This window comes from Apium graveolens, chromosome 3 (assembly GCF_009905375.1).
Source record: "Apium graveolens cultivar Ventura chromosome 3, ASM990537v1, whole genome shotgun sequence".
NCBI classification, from domain to species: domain Eukaryota; kingdom Viridiplantae; phylum Streptophyta; class Magnoliopsida; order Apiales; family Apiaceae; genus Apium; species Apium graveolens.
Window position 1 is genome coordinate 176103717 of NC_133649.1, and position 12875 is coordinate 176116591.

Genomic DNA, 12875 nt, shown 5'->3' on the forward strand with positions numbered 1-12875 from the left:
AGTTTTTAAGTACTTGTATTTAAATACTTTGTGTCTTGATTTCTATACTTCTTTTTTTCCGCACCATTGCTAAATCAAACATATATATATATATATATATTTATTGAAGAACGAAGAACTGTTACGTAATTGTTTTTTTGGTCAAGTGTTTTTTTTAAGGGATTTTCTATGGTGTGCCCAAGAGCACACAATAGTCACTAACTCCCGTATAAATGGGTTCTTATTATTGGTGGTTGAATAATAAATGTTAATGACCCCTGCATTCACATCAATTCCACCAATAAAAAGAGCATATTTTTATTGGAGTTGGTATTAGAAAGACCGGTTTTTTTAATAAGCATAACTAGTTTACAAATAATTGACATTGGGAAGCCAAACACGCCCTCACCTTGGAACGTGACCTAAGCTAAAATTCACAAATGGCTGAAATCAAAATGCCTGGGCGATACTTTTGTTGATCATCAGCGAGCCCAATTTTACACTCCTCGTAAACAGAAACCACTTTACTCGCCTCAGGTACTCTTCAACACTTGTTAATCCCATTTGTTTCTCAACAATTACGTTAAAGCTTATTGTTTAACTGTTATCACTTGTTAGCAACAAACCTTATGTATCCTATTTATATTTATGTAATTGTGTATGTTTTATATGTTTTTTATTGCTATAATTGAGTTTTAAGTAGGTTTTTCTTTGTAACATAGATGTCGATTTTTGCAGCATGTTATGGTTGTGGGAGGACTTGTAAACTTGATTGCAAACACCGAAAAAAGGCATTTCTCTTAACATATTTATTATTTTTTCCAAAAGTAAAATTACTGGGCATGTTTACGGTTTTAAAGAGGATTAGGTATGTCAAGTTGTAATCTCTAGATACGTATTTTGATATTTATGAAGGGTTTGACAGTTTTAGTTACGGTTTTAATGAGAGTTTAGGTATTTCAAGTTGTAATCTATAGATACGTATTTAGATATTTATGAAGGGTTTGACTGTTTTAGTTATTTTTTATTGATATTGCGGTGTATGCTAGCCTCAGCTCTTTCAACCTGAATACTTTAGGACATGATGTTGGGGCTGGAACCTAGAAGGAATATTGTTAAATGCAACAGGTTGAAATGCACACTAGGCCGGTAGGGCACACACTTTCAAAATTATTCAAAATACGGTACAGTTGTGGTTTATTAGTATAGATTGGCAAGGTGGTCTGTTCTGAAGTTTGTATTAAGCTGGTCTGATCTAAATATACATTAAGCCTACCCTTAAACTCCACAGTGAACACGCACATAATGCACCTTAAAAGAGCGAGGTTTGGTAAAACAGAAAATAGAGTCCTCATACATGTCAAGCTTGCTGTTACTCACACAAGCGTATAATAGTCCTGCCTTATTTCTTATGATCACATGTTTGTGTTTTCAGTTTTGTTATCAAATTTAAATATTTTTAAAAAAAATTTGGACTCATTTTTAGAGAACTTCAGATATATAGTAAATGAAGGTATTATACTAATGCTTCCATTAATTATTTCCGGATGGTTTTTTAATCATTTTGGTTTCTGTAAATGGTAACTGAATTGATCGATATTATGATGCGCTGAAACATGAGTACTAGCCCTGTAGCTTGTTACATGGTTATATACGAACCGCAGGAAGTAAAGCGTTAATCTTGATCTAGGTCAGAAATTGTGATTATCCATGTTTGAATTTGTAAGTTACAGGGATTACCATTGCATGATTTTGGACGTTACTTATATCATGCTGATGATTGCAAGCCGTGAAATACTGAAATGTTAACCTGTGTTTATATTAGTTACTACAGCCGGTGTATTTTTGTATATTAAACTTCAAGAGAAAAATGGTCATGAATTTGTAAATTAAACTGGGTGGCTTAAATGCTCAATTTTCTTTATATAGAGGAATGACATACACCAACATTATGTCAGATCCTGGAACGAAGTGAAAAGAAAAATTTACCTACTGAAACAGGGGACTTGAATTGTACAAACTTTTATATATAATAAGTTATTTTTTACTTGTCTTATATTCCCTAAAAACCACTTATCTTCTCTTGCAGTCCATGTACAATTGAGAGCAGCTGTGCACTCGAAATTGTTTATATATGAGTATCATAGTTACACTTTTATAGTTATGGTTGTGGCCTCCATTTTGTCATGAATCTTTTTTAAGTTTAGTTGGCGCCTGGCGGTGTAGCCTTGTAGGAGAATCGGATGTCATGTAAATTTTATTAGTCAATAGCCATCATTTTCTATTGGATAGCCCTAAAGTGGCTCTTTTGTTCCACTTTTGCAGCAAAATCAATGACGCGCACCAAACAGACAAAAAGGAAGGGTTCTCAGAACTTCCAGTCTAGTAGCAGGGCAATAGAGAAAAGACTCATCCAGAGACACATGCAAAGGATTCCTGTTGCTTTAACATATGATCATGCTCCTGCCTATTCAAATTTCCGCCATGGTACTATACAGGGAGAATCAGTAGCTTGCGCTGATCAGTTTCCTGGGTATATATTCATGTGCAATGGGAAAACTAAGGCAGATTGCTATAAGTACAGAGTTTTTGGTCTTCCTTCTGCAAGGATGGACATTCTTGAAAAAATAAAGCCACACATGAGGCTGTTCTTGTATGATTTTGACATGAAACTTCTCTATGGTGTATACGTTGCTGCCTCAGATGGAAGATTGGCAATTGAACCAGCTGCTTTTGGAGGCCAATTTTCTGCACAGGTAAGCTTCTTCAAGTCCAGCCAACTTCTGAGATGCTTTTATGTACGGGCCATAGAGAAGCTGACTACTCTTCATAGTTACATTTCCTGTGAGGATAACGATGATGAATATGTTTAAGGGTTGAATGCCCTTTTTCTTTATAAAATCTCGTGCTGAATAACAAGTACCTCATTGAATACAAATATCTATTTGATTCTCTGAAGTGAAGGTTACCCAGAAAAAAATTAAATTCTGTCAAAATGAAAATATTGACTACAACTGCAGCATGCCAGGTAGTGCATGTGACCAACAATTTTGTGACTCGTGAAATAATGTTCTGCATAAGCATGCTTCAGGGTATTCTTTGTTTCTCCATTCTAGATGGAATAATGAACTTTCTTGACAGTGCAAAAAATATGGATTACATGCTCTCCCCGTTACAAAGTACAAACCTTTCGTTTCATCATTCTTCGCTCCTCCTTAGTACCACTATCTCCATATTGCTGCAATTTGTTAACTTCTTAAATTACATCTTTAATATTATTGGTAAGAAGAGAAACAATATATATTTTAGTAGACAATATAAGCTTCTTGCATGATTGATATGGAGAGAGAAATGTGGAATATAAATTTAAGTTGTAGAGATGAATCTCCAGATCAAGGAAAGAAGATTGGTCCTTCGTACACGGTGTCTATATTAGGGTTCATATATGCTTGCTACTTTGCCACTAGAGTTTATTCCAGTAGCTTATGTTGATTTTTCATTGTTTTATTTTTTATTTTGCTGCTACTAACCCTAAATTCCAAACCTATTTGATATTATGATTAGACTGGAAAAGAGAAAGAGATAGATCGGGCTGTTTTTATGGGTTAGTGAATCATGACTGGGTGGTATTTGTTTGCCCCATCATAGGGTTGCTTTTAGTATTGGGCTTAATCATGCCAACTTACGCATCACATAAATTCAGTGCATCTTTCAACGCCAATAACAGAAAGATCAAAGTTTTGTAGGAAATGTACAATTCAATGAATCGACATTGGCAGTTTAGTGGTGCTTTTGTAAGTTATACTACAGTATAGTGACCAAAACATGTTTAGCTCGTACATTACCAAACAATGATCCAAATCCTTAACTAGTATCATATGAGGAGATGAGTGGTGGTCATTTTGAAATTCTTATATGTTGCTGCAAAGTGAGAGTTTATTATAAATCGACATTGGCTGTTTAGTTACACTTTTGTAAGATACTCCAGTCTAGTGACCAGAACACATTAAGCTCATCCATTAGAGATACCAAACAATGATCTGAATCATTAATGTATCATATGAGAGGGTGAGTCGCGGTCATTTGGAAATTTGTATATGTTGCTGCAAAATGAGAGTTTATGAAGTTATAAAAATTGGATTTATAGGCAGATAGATTATCTATCTATAACTGTTAAGTGAATAGTACTTAATTGATTTTGATGGATGTAACATGTGGTAGAATTCTGCATACTAATCCTTCCATTTCAAAATACATGTCCACTTTTAAGAAATCACACATATTAAGAATAGTGAATGTTGATAAATTAATTGCATTAATTGACTATAATACGTGGAATAAGGTTGATCTTGGAAATATAAATAAGAGATATGTGAAGTTGAGTTGATTTTGGAAATATAAATTTACATTGAAGATTGAAGTGGACAACTACAATTGAAACAAAATTTTCTTTTAAAAGTGAACATGTATTGTGAAACGGAGGGAGTATTTCTTATGAACAATTCCGTGATCCTTCGTACCTCTTCCTCTGCACATATATCTTAGACACATATTTCTTTTTTTAGTTTGCAGTTGGTTGTTTTGATATACTTCACTTTGCTTTTAATTTTCTCCTGACTTTGTGTCCATCTCCAACTTCTGTAAACCAAGCTCTAATACTTCTGATTGATTGGTGTTTTTGTGCCTTTTAGAAGATCAGCTTAGTACTTTTCTGTTTTCTAGTGTGTTTTTTAGGATCAGCAAGAACAGTTCTGAGCACTTATTCATCGTACATTGAAGTGATAAATATTGATATCAACATATCAACCTTCTGTTGGCCACTTGATTGTTTAGCGATCTAACTGATACCTAAACAATCTTTTCAGGTGAGATTTGAGATTCTTAGAGATTGCATACCTCTGCCTGAGAGTATTTTCAAGCCTGCAATCTCTGATAACTACAAGGGAGGTTCAAAATTTAGACAAGAGCTGAGCAATAAACAGGCAAGATGTTTCTTTGCATACTTATCATTCTTACACCACTACAATTAGCTGATCTGTATTCCTCTAGAAAACTGATCAATGTTGTGTTTATGGTCTGTTGTAGGTAGCTAATCTGATTTCACTATTTCGTCCGGTAGCTGAGCTATCTCCAGGAATTGCTGGATCTTTGATCCCAAACACTGTCCGGCCGGCTACAATTATACCGAGAAGCAGTGAGACACGGGCCCAAACCGCATCTGAACTTTCTCATGAATACAACCAGTATTTAGCTCGATTGAATCATGCTGATGAGGGCGCGGCGAGTACTATTAGACATGTTGAACCTGGATTATCTCTAGCACATGCACCACATACCCTTTTAGCTAACAGAGATCTGCCACCAGATTTAGGCCCGTATAATTCACAAGACGCTTATCAAGCATACTTTGATGGTAATCCAGACCTGCACCACAGGTAAAGTCTTTTATTAAAGTTGTGATGTGTTAAAACTTTATATTGATGTTTCTGCACCAACATCCGTTGTTGCCTGGGCTTGATATCACTGTAATTAATAATTATACACACACAGTTCAGCGGATATAAAGGTCCACATTCGTCTACGCTTTATCTTCTTCAAGCTTCTAATTTGATTGGAAAATAGTACTCGGGATGTATGCTTAAGACACTTTATAGAAAATTATACACCAGCGATTGGTCAACTTTACTTTGTTTTGTCAAAGTAAATAGACATGATGTATATGCCTCTGAACAGTTATGTATTATTATGATATGTGTAGTACTTGAAAGAGTTCAATTTTATTGGCAAGGAAGAGACACAACCTTTCTATGTTGACGGTAGGTTGAAGATAATTCATTCTGACCGATCCATGCGTGTATATGACAATTTTGACTGATTAGATTCCTATTGCCGAGGAATATAGTTTCTGTCAAACAGAGATTATTTATTTTTATTTACTTGCTACCATGAAATATTATACTGCATTAGTAGCCCTGAGGAGGTTATTCATATATTTAAAAATTAAATATATGCATAGCATTCTATTTCAATTGATTTTTTTTTCTCTTTGCTAAGTCCCCTATTCAATTTTCAGTTTGGAGATAAACAAACCGTTTATTTCTATAGTGAAGTGATTACATGTTTATGTTCAAGTGCTCGTATATTGTCATGTCAAGCAGTTAGATAGGTGAAGGGTAGGCACTAGGCAGTGTATTGTGTCTGTCTATATCGGTCTCTTAAACTTTAAAATTCTAAATTTGGTTTGACACTGATGGTCAGTAAGCTTATAAGCAAGAGATACATTATGCATTAGCATATTGAATATTAACACATCCAACTACTTTTGGGTGAGATTGCCATGGGGTATAAATTGCCACAAGCTTTAAGGTTGCAGAAGTAACCAGATGGTTTCTAGCATCTTCAGTACTTGCAATCTTGATACGAAATTTGCATGCTATTTAAGTGAATACTTGAATCATAGTCTTCTCTTCTTTCGCAGACCCACTGGTATGCCATATGATACTGAGAGGTTGATGCTGCAGCAGGTGGAGCCTAGAAATAATTTCTATAAGCAAGTAAAGGTTTGTGGTATTACTTTGGTCTTGTTCAGGCTTATGTGTACTTGTAAGCATCCAGGCATGGGAATGAAATAATACCATCTTCATTGCAGACAGCTGCTTATTGGGTTCAAATGGCTTCTAAGGATGCGAAAGGAGTTCACTCTTCTTCTCCAGCAAGCATTGGTATTGGGTCCGAAAGTATTGGTGCCTCTGATGCAGTGGTAGGCCAAGCTTGCTTTGCGGTGCAAGAGATAAATGATAGAGGGACTGTTCAACCAAAAATTACGGTACATGATAACAACCCAAATGTAAATGCACTTACTAATGACGTGGCAACAGAGCCAGTCACACAGTCAAATTTCGAAGCACGGTCACATGGCCCTGCACATCTGCATAGTTCGTATTCTGGAGCTGTCTATTCTGGAGCTCAAGCTCGTCAGGACCCTGCCCCTATGTATGCGGGTCCAGAAAGGGGGCTTCCATTGGCAGGCCCTGGTTTTGTCGTTAACAACATGTCCTTATCTCTTTCCGAAACAGCTCCTGTTGCTGCACTTCAAACAGGTCATGCAGAAAACTTTCTGCAAGTGAGTCAAGCACGCAACTATAACCCCGGGATGTCAGTTGCATCAGCCAATATGCCTGTACAAGCACATGGTCAGCTGCTACATCAGGTCCCAGTACAAGCACATGGTCAAGTGCTACATCAGGTCCCAGTACAACAAGCACATGGTCAAGTGCTACATCAGGTCCCTGCACAATCAAATAGTTCTGCTTATCCGTATTATGAAGACCCGGGTCAAGTCTACCAGTATTATGCTCAAATGCCGTCATCTGACAACAGTGCTGTATATTGGACTGGAGTAGCTCATGATCCAAACCAAGTATACCAGTATCCTCATATGCCGTCTTCTGGAAACAGTTCTACATACTGGGCAGGAATGGTTTATCAAGATCAAAGTCAAGCTTACCAGGATTCTCATATGCTGACATATGGACAAGCCGGTTCGTACAGCCACAATGGAGCAGTAAATAATCCATCCTTGCAAGTACAAGTTCACAATCCTTCATACGTTGCTGCAGCATCACACATGCCGTCCTCAACTTAAGAGATGATCAGTGACAAAACTCAAAGCTCAAAGAACTCATGTCAAGTTGTAATGTGTCACAGCAACCGGTGGCATCATTAGATGACGGTTATAGGGCAGTTCTGCTAGTTTTTACTTGTTAGAGCGATTATTACTTTGCCCCGGTAGATATTGGTTTGCATGGACTTTTCATGGCAACTATTTGTTATATTGTTCTTTTTTTTGCTAAACATTTTATATGAATGTTTACATATATTGTTCTCATTATCTGATATATGAATGTTCGTTTGATTTTTTGGCTTGTATATGTTGTTATATTGTTTTTGCCTTCATGAAAATTTGACGTACCTTAAAACAATTGTCATATCTTGTTCCTTTAAAATTCCAAGCCTCCATTCTCAAATTATAGAAAAGCATATGGACCAGATATATACAAATTATCAATCTGACTGGTTAGTCTAATACGAATACATAATAGCTAATATAAAATTGTAAGAAAAAAGCTGGTGCACTTGTGAGAGAACTTCTTGTAGTCTTTCTTGATATTACACACTTCATCGAACATATGAACACAGGAATGGGCGATAATTAAAATTCTCTCTAAAGCCAGCGAGTATTATACCGTTAACAGGAAACAGATGTCTCAAATGGAACTTGTATAATTAGACTAACCACTTATTCATAGTAACAGTTCATCCGCAATTGAATTAAGAAAACTGTAAATCAATTCAGAAAGCATGACATACTAAAAAATAATAATTTGAATAGGTGTTATTGATTCTACATTTAAGCAAATTCCTTTTGTTTGGCTTTAAAGCTCTAGATCCACATCCTAGCGCCGTTCACTTTCTTGCGGCATGTCTTCATTATCTCTTATCAAATGGCCAGATGATAACTCTGGGCGGGGAAATAATAGCTTAAGCCGGAAAGCATCAACACCATTTAAATAGTATCTGAAAAGCCTTTTTGCCCTAATAAATCCAAGGCGCCCATACAATGCAAGTGCTCCCTTATTTGTAACTTCTGCTTCCAGTGTTACCTTCATATATAAAATAGACATAAAACAACTGAAGCAACTTGTTCCCAACCATTGGAATTTACAGGAAAAAGTATTACAATGTTGAGACAAAAATAATAAACACTTACGCAAAGCAAATGGAGCATTCAGAAAGCATTGAGAAACTCTTCACGTTACTTCATAGTCAGATAACTTTTCGCACCGCCACTATGTACTCCTAGGGTCTAATAACAAATATTTGCTTTCAAAAGGTAACTTCTGTTGTCAGCTGCTAGCCTTAACTACTAAGCCACCTCTTTCAAGGATGGCAAAAAATGGACTTGGGTTGGATTTGGGTCAATAATATGGGCTTGGGTTGGGTCACGACCCCAAAACTATATTTGACCCATATTTAATTGAAATATGGGTTAAATTTGGTTCGCATTATAATGGTTTCAGGTCAAAATATGGGTAAACCATTTTTTCATAAACTTCTTTAGTATAATAAAAAAAAATTGTTATTTTTTTAAAATTTCCATAGAAATTATAATTCTAAGTTGAGACATAAATGCATACTTTGAGGCAAAGTTTCTGGCTTTCTGCAAAAAAAAAAATTCAAGAAACAAAATTTAATAGAAAATCAATGACCGGTTAATAGTAATTATTTATTTATATTTACTCAGTAAAATAAAAGTATTATTATGTATTACTTCTTTTAATCAATCCAATTTAAGTAGATGATAAAAGGAAAATATACTAATTATAGTCCCTGCTTACAACGAAAAAGGAAATAAAATACAATTAACTCATGTTAGTAACAGACTAGTCACTCATCAGTCCATTTATGTAATTTAATACTAATATTAATTATATATTCACAAGAAATAAAACATAACTACTTTTTTATTAAGAAAATATAACAGCATATAGATATATGTATCTAAACTACTTTTGTGTATTTAAGCTGTGTAGTGTCACGGATTTACTGGGATTCTTATATTTATATTGAAACTGGAGTACTAGAGACAATAACATCAACTGGAGTCCTATCACCGCGTCGGGTTACCAGCCGGCCGCTTCAGTTTGGTGTAGCAATCTCAAATTACTATCTCATCTAATTAGATGGGTCATAATATAGGTTTCAATCATAGATTTTGACCCATATTTAAAAGCAAATATGTTGTCAGAATCCAATATCATCCATATTTCAAATGTGTGATTTTTGGTTGATCCACAAACCCAAAATCTGGACCAGATTGGATTGGTTAATTGGTTTTGGAGGCAAATTGCCACCCCTAGAACAAGTGACAACTTACAAGTGACAAGTGTGATACCTCAAAACGACTTTAAAATAAAGGAAAATAAAATGCATGAGAGACTTGATTAAGGAACTCAATCATGTTAGCTACTCCTATGATATAATGACTTTCTTTATCAATTAAAGACAAATGCTTGTTTGGTTGGAAGGATAGGAATAAGACAGGAACGAAATGAAGAATTGCCAGCAAAATTAGAGGCACAAGTATGAATGTCAAGAGGGAAGAGTGCAAAATTAAAAAAAATGAGTGCATATTTTTCTATGATAAGTTCAAAAGAATGTGAAGAATTGTCTAAAATGGTATATATGAAATGAAGTAATGGAAATAATGAATATTTTGATCACAAAATAGAACATATTCCTATGAAACTGGTATATATAAAAATAAGTGATAAATATTATATATTATTTAATCACAAAATAGTACACATTTCCATTTCCACGTAAATTCCTTCTAACTAAACACATCACACTGTTCTGTTCAATTGAATAAATTGTATTGAAGGTGAGGAAGGAACGGAAAATGCGTGAAAAATTAGAGAAATAGAAGAATGTAGGAGTAAGTTGAAACATATATGAGAGGGGTTCAAATTTATAGTATAAGACTTGTTAATGACGTGGGGAAAGAAAGGAATTGTCATTCATTACGAATTCAGAATGATATGGTATTAATAGATACTTATGAAATGGTATGAATCATGAATGAAAAAATATTTTTTCATACATGTCCACGAAATTGTACACATTTCATTCAAATTGTCCTCCATTGCGCTTCATAAGAGGCACATTCTAAGATCGGAAACAAATTGTCTAGAATTTTGATGAAAATTCATAGCAACATCGACTATAAAGGGCAGGCAGTAACTATATTATTCAAACTGAAAAAGTTCTGGTTGTCATGAAAAAATTAATTAATAGTCTTACGAGCCAAGTTTACTACAATATCTTTATGGGGATCGGGAACAACTGATACAGGCAACGGTCATAATGGCTGTCTTTACACGAACTCACGAAGTTTCCTTGCTTACTAAAAGAATTGAAATGACATTATCATAATAAGCATATATAGAGGTTTATACCATACCAAATTTGTTCCATAAATATAATAATACTATTGACTTCTTGAATGTCCGATCAAAACATTTTTAACCCTGAAAAACGATCTGAACCATTTGCGTTCAGACAAGAAGTGTTAAATATCATCAGATAACTTAATTTACTAGCAAACTATAAAAACTCATAAAAAGGTGAAAGATTTATTATAGTAGACAGCACGCGATCCTTAATTCTACATAAGAAGTTTAGAAATAGGAAGATATATACAGCCTTGGGAGCTTTACCGGGACTAACTAATAAAAGGCCTATTTGTTTGCAAGTTCACAAAAACACAAATATCAAGCAAAATGTGTGAATACATGTCACACAGAGTTGATGGCATACCTCTTCGCAACCTGATTCCATCATGACCTTAATAGATCTTGTAACAAGTTCGGTAGCTGAAGAAATAAAACACCTCAAATTAGACGCCACATCACACAAATTCCAGGTTTCTAGACTCTAAACCATCCAACAACACAATATGCTAAATCTCGAATACTCAAATTTAGATATAATTTAATTGGATACCCAATGGGTAACCTCAAGATTCAAGATTAAACTAAACTTAGTAAACAAAATTCAAAACGGGGTTCCAAAAAATGGAAAAGGTGGAAACTTTACAAGTATAAGGGGGGGGAAAAAAAGGGGGGGGGGGGATGAAATTACCAATGCCCTTGCCTCGGTAAGGTTTAAGAACAACAAGCATAGCAATGTAACCCCGGAAAGTATTTCGATGTTCCGCCATTTTACAGACCACAGTTCCGATGCATTTGCCTTTGTGAAAAGCCTGCGATGGAAATTGTCAACAGAGAGAGGGAGCGGGAGGGGGAGGGGGAGGGGGAGGGGAGAGAGAGCGAGAGGGAGGGAGGAAGAGAGAGCGTGAGAGGGAGAGAGAGAGAGAGAGAGAGAGAGAGAGAGAGAGAGAGAGGGAGAGAGAGGGAGAGAGAGAGGGAGGGAGAGAGAGCGAGAGAGAGCGAGAGAGGGAGAGAGAGGGTGCTTACAAGAAAAGAAAGGTTGGGCCAAAGATAAACAAAGTAGCGATAAGTGAAGATGGAGTAGGGTTCACTGAGTTCTTGATCAACAAGATTCATGATTAAGGGTAAGTGATGCTCTCCTCCATAGCTTACAAATTCTATTGCACTCTCTTCATCTTCTTCTACTTGTTGTTTCAATTTCTCGTCCTCCATTGATTTTGTTAATTAAACTTCAAATCACTGTTTGTGTTTTGTATTTATTTGTTTTGGGGGCAACGGATGAGTAGGTGGATCCTCCTGCTTTCTTCGCTTTCTTCTTGTTTTAAAACTCCCAGGCCAGGTGCTCTCTCAGCTAAATTTACAATCTCAATCTGGTGATTTTTTAAACCTTTTCGAAGATGATGGTGACATTATAAAATTCGATATATTGTGAAAATGTGAACAAATTTTAATTCCTCGGCGTTGTAAAATGAAAATCGAGTTCATCATGATCAATCTCTTTTTAGAATAAATTATGAAAAGAAAATAGTAAAATTTCTTAGATTGTGAATATATTACCTGTTGTACCTGCTACCTAGATTCATAATATTTTATTTAATTGCAATAGCAAACAAAATTTCAATTTTTTAAGCAAAATCATTACCCACATTTGCAAGAACTCTGTGTGGCCTTACCTAGCTCAAGCCCAGGAAGATTTTAAAAAAATATTGAGTAGTTATGTATATTGGAACTTATATCAACCCAGTTATCTAATTAGCCCAGTCCAAATTTCTTTTGTCCAATCCGTTCAAATCTAAAAACCTAAAGTCAATAATAATATTACGGTTGCCCTTCCATCATAAAGTACTAAATAGCATATTATCATGGCTTATGTTCAGGCAGATT

At 35.3% G+C, this 12875-nt stretch overlaps 2 protein-coding genes across 3 annotated transcripts; one reads left to right on the forward strand and one right to left on the reverse strand.

Moving 5' to 3' along the window:
- The first annotated feature begins 345 nt into the window (after positions 1 to 345).
- Positions 346 to 7894, forward strand: LOC141712945 (uncharacterized). The gene is made up of 6 exons (XM_074516076.1): positions 346 to 516; positions 2305 to 2735; positions 4845 to 4961; positions 5065 to 5414; positions 6458 to 6539; positions 6629 to 7894. Exons 2-6 carry the CDS (start codon positions 2313 to 2315, stop codon positions 7622 to 7624), a joined length of 1968 nt encoding a protein of 655 aa, XP_074372177.1. The 5' UTR covers positions 346 to 516; positions 2305 to 2312; the 3' UTR covers positions 7625 to 7894.
- Positions 7895 to 8242: 348 nt separating this feature from the next.
- On the reverse strand, positions 8243 to 12407 carry LOC141712946 (N-alpha-acetyltransferase MAK3). 2 transcript variants are annotated; one of them, XR_012571734.1, is made up of 5 exons: positions 12018 to 12407; positions 11683 to 11803; positions 11359 to 11414; positions 8750 to 9199; positions 8503 to 8642 (listed from the first exon to the last, which is right to left on the reverse strand). XR_012571734.1 is itself a non-coding variant. In XM_074516078.1 (4 exons), the coding sequence occupies exons 1-4, from the start codon at positions 12201 to 12203 to the stop codon at positions 8436 to 8438; spliced, it is 570 nt and encodes a 189-aa protein (XP_074372179.1). In that variant the 5' UTR covers positions 12204 to 12396; the 3' UTR covers positions 8243 to 8435. The 2 variants fall into 2 exon arrangements, 1 of the variants encoding a protein (XP_074372179.1); XM_074516078.1 differs by lacking the exon at positions 8750 to 9199 and having other exon boundaries at positions 8243 to 8642; positions 12018 to 12396.
- Between the last annotated feature and the right edge of the window lie 468 nt (positions 12408 to 12875).

Excerpts from the sequence above, each read along its gene's own strand:
- LOC141712945 (XM_074516076.1), top strand. The coding sequence starts at position 2,313 with ATGACGCGCACCAAACAGACAAAAAGGAAGGGTTCTCAGAACTTCCAG. Across the intron at positions 4,962-5,064 it reads AAGAGCTGAGCAATAAACAG|GTAGCTAATCTGATTTCACT; the intron begins GCAAGATGTTTC and ends GGTCTGTTGTAG. Across the intron at positions 6,540-6,628 it reads ATTTCTATAAGCAAGTAAAG|ACAGCTGCTTATTGGGTTCA; the intron begins GTTTGTGGTATT and ends TCTTCATTGCAG.
- LOC141712946 (XM_074516078.1), bottom strand. The coding sequence starts at position 12,203 with ATGGAGGACGAGAAATTGAAACAACAAGTAGAAGAAGATGAAGAGAGT. Across the intron at positions 11,415-11,682 it reads TTACCGAGGCAAGGGCATTG|CTACCGAACTTGTTACAAGA; the intron begins GTAATTTCATCC and ends TTATTTCTTCAG. Across the intron at positions 8,643-11,358 it reads TGGAATCAGGTTGCGAAGAG|GTAACACTGGAAGCAGAAGT; the intron begins GTATGCCATCAA and ends TTATATATGAAG.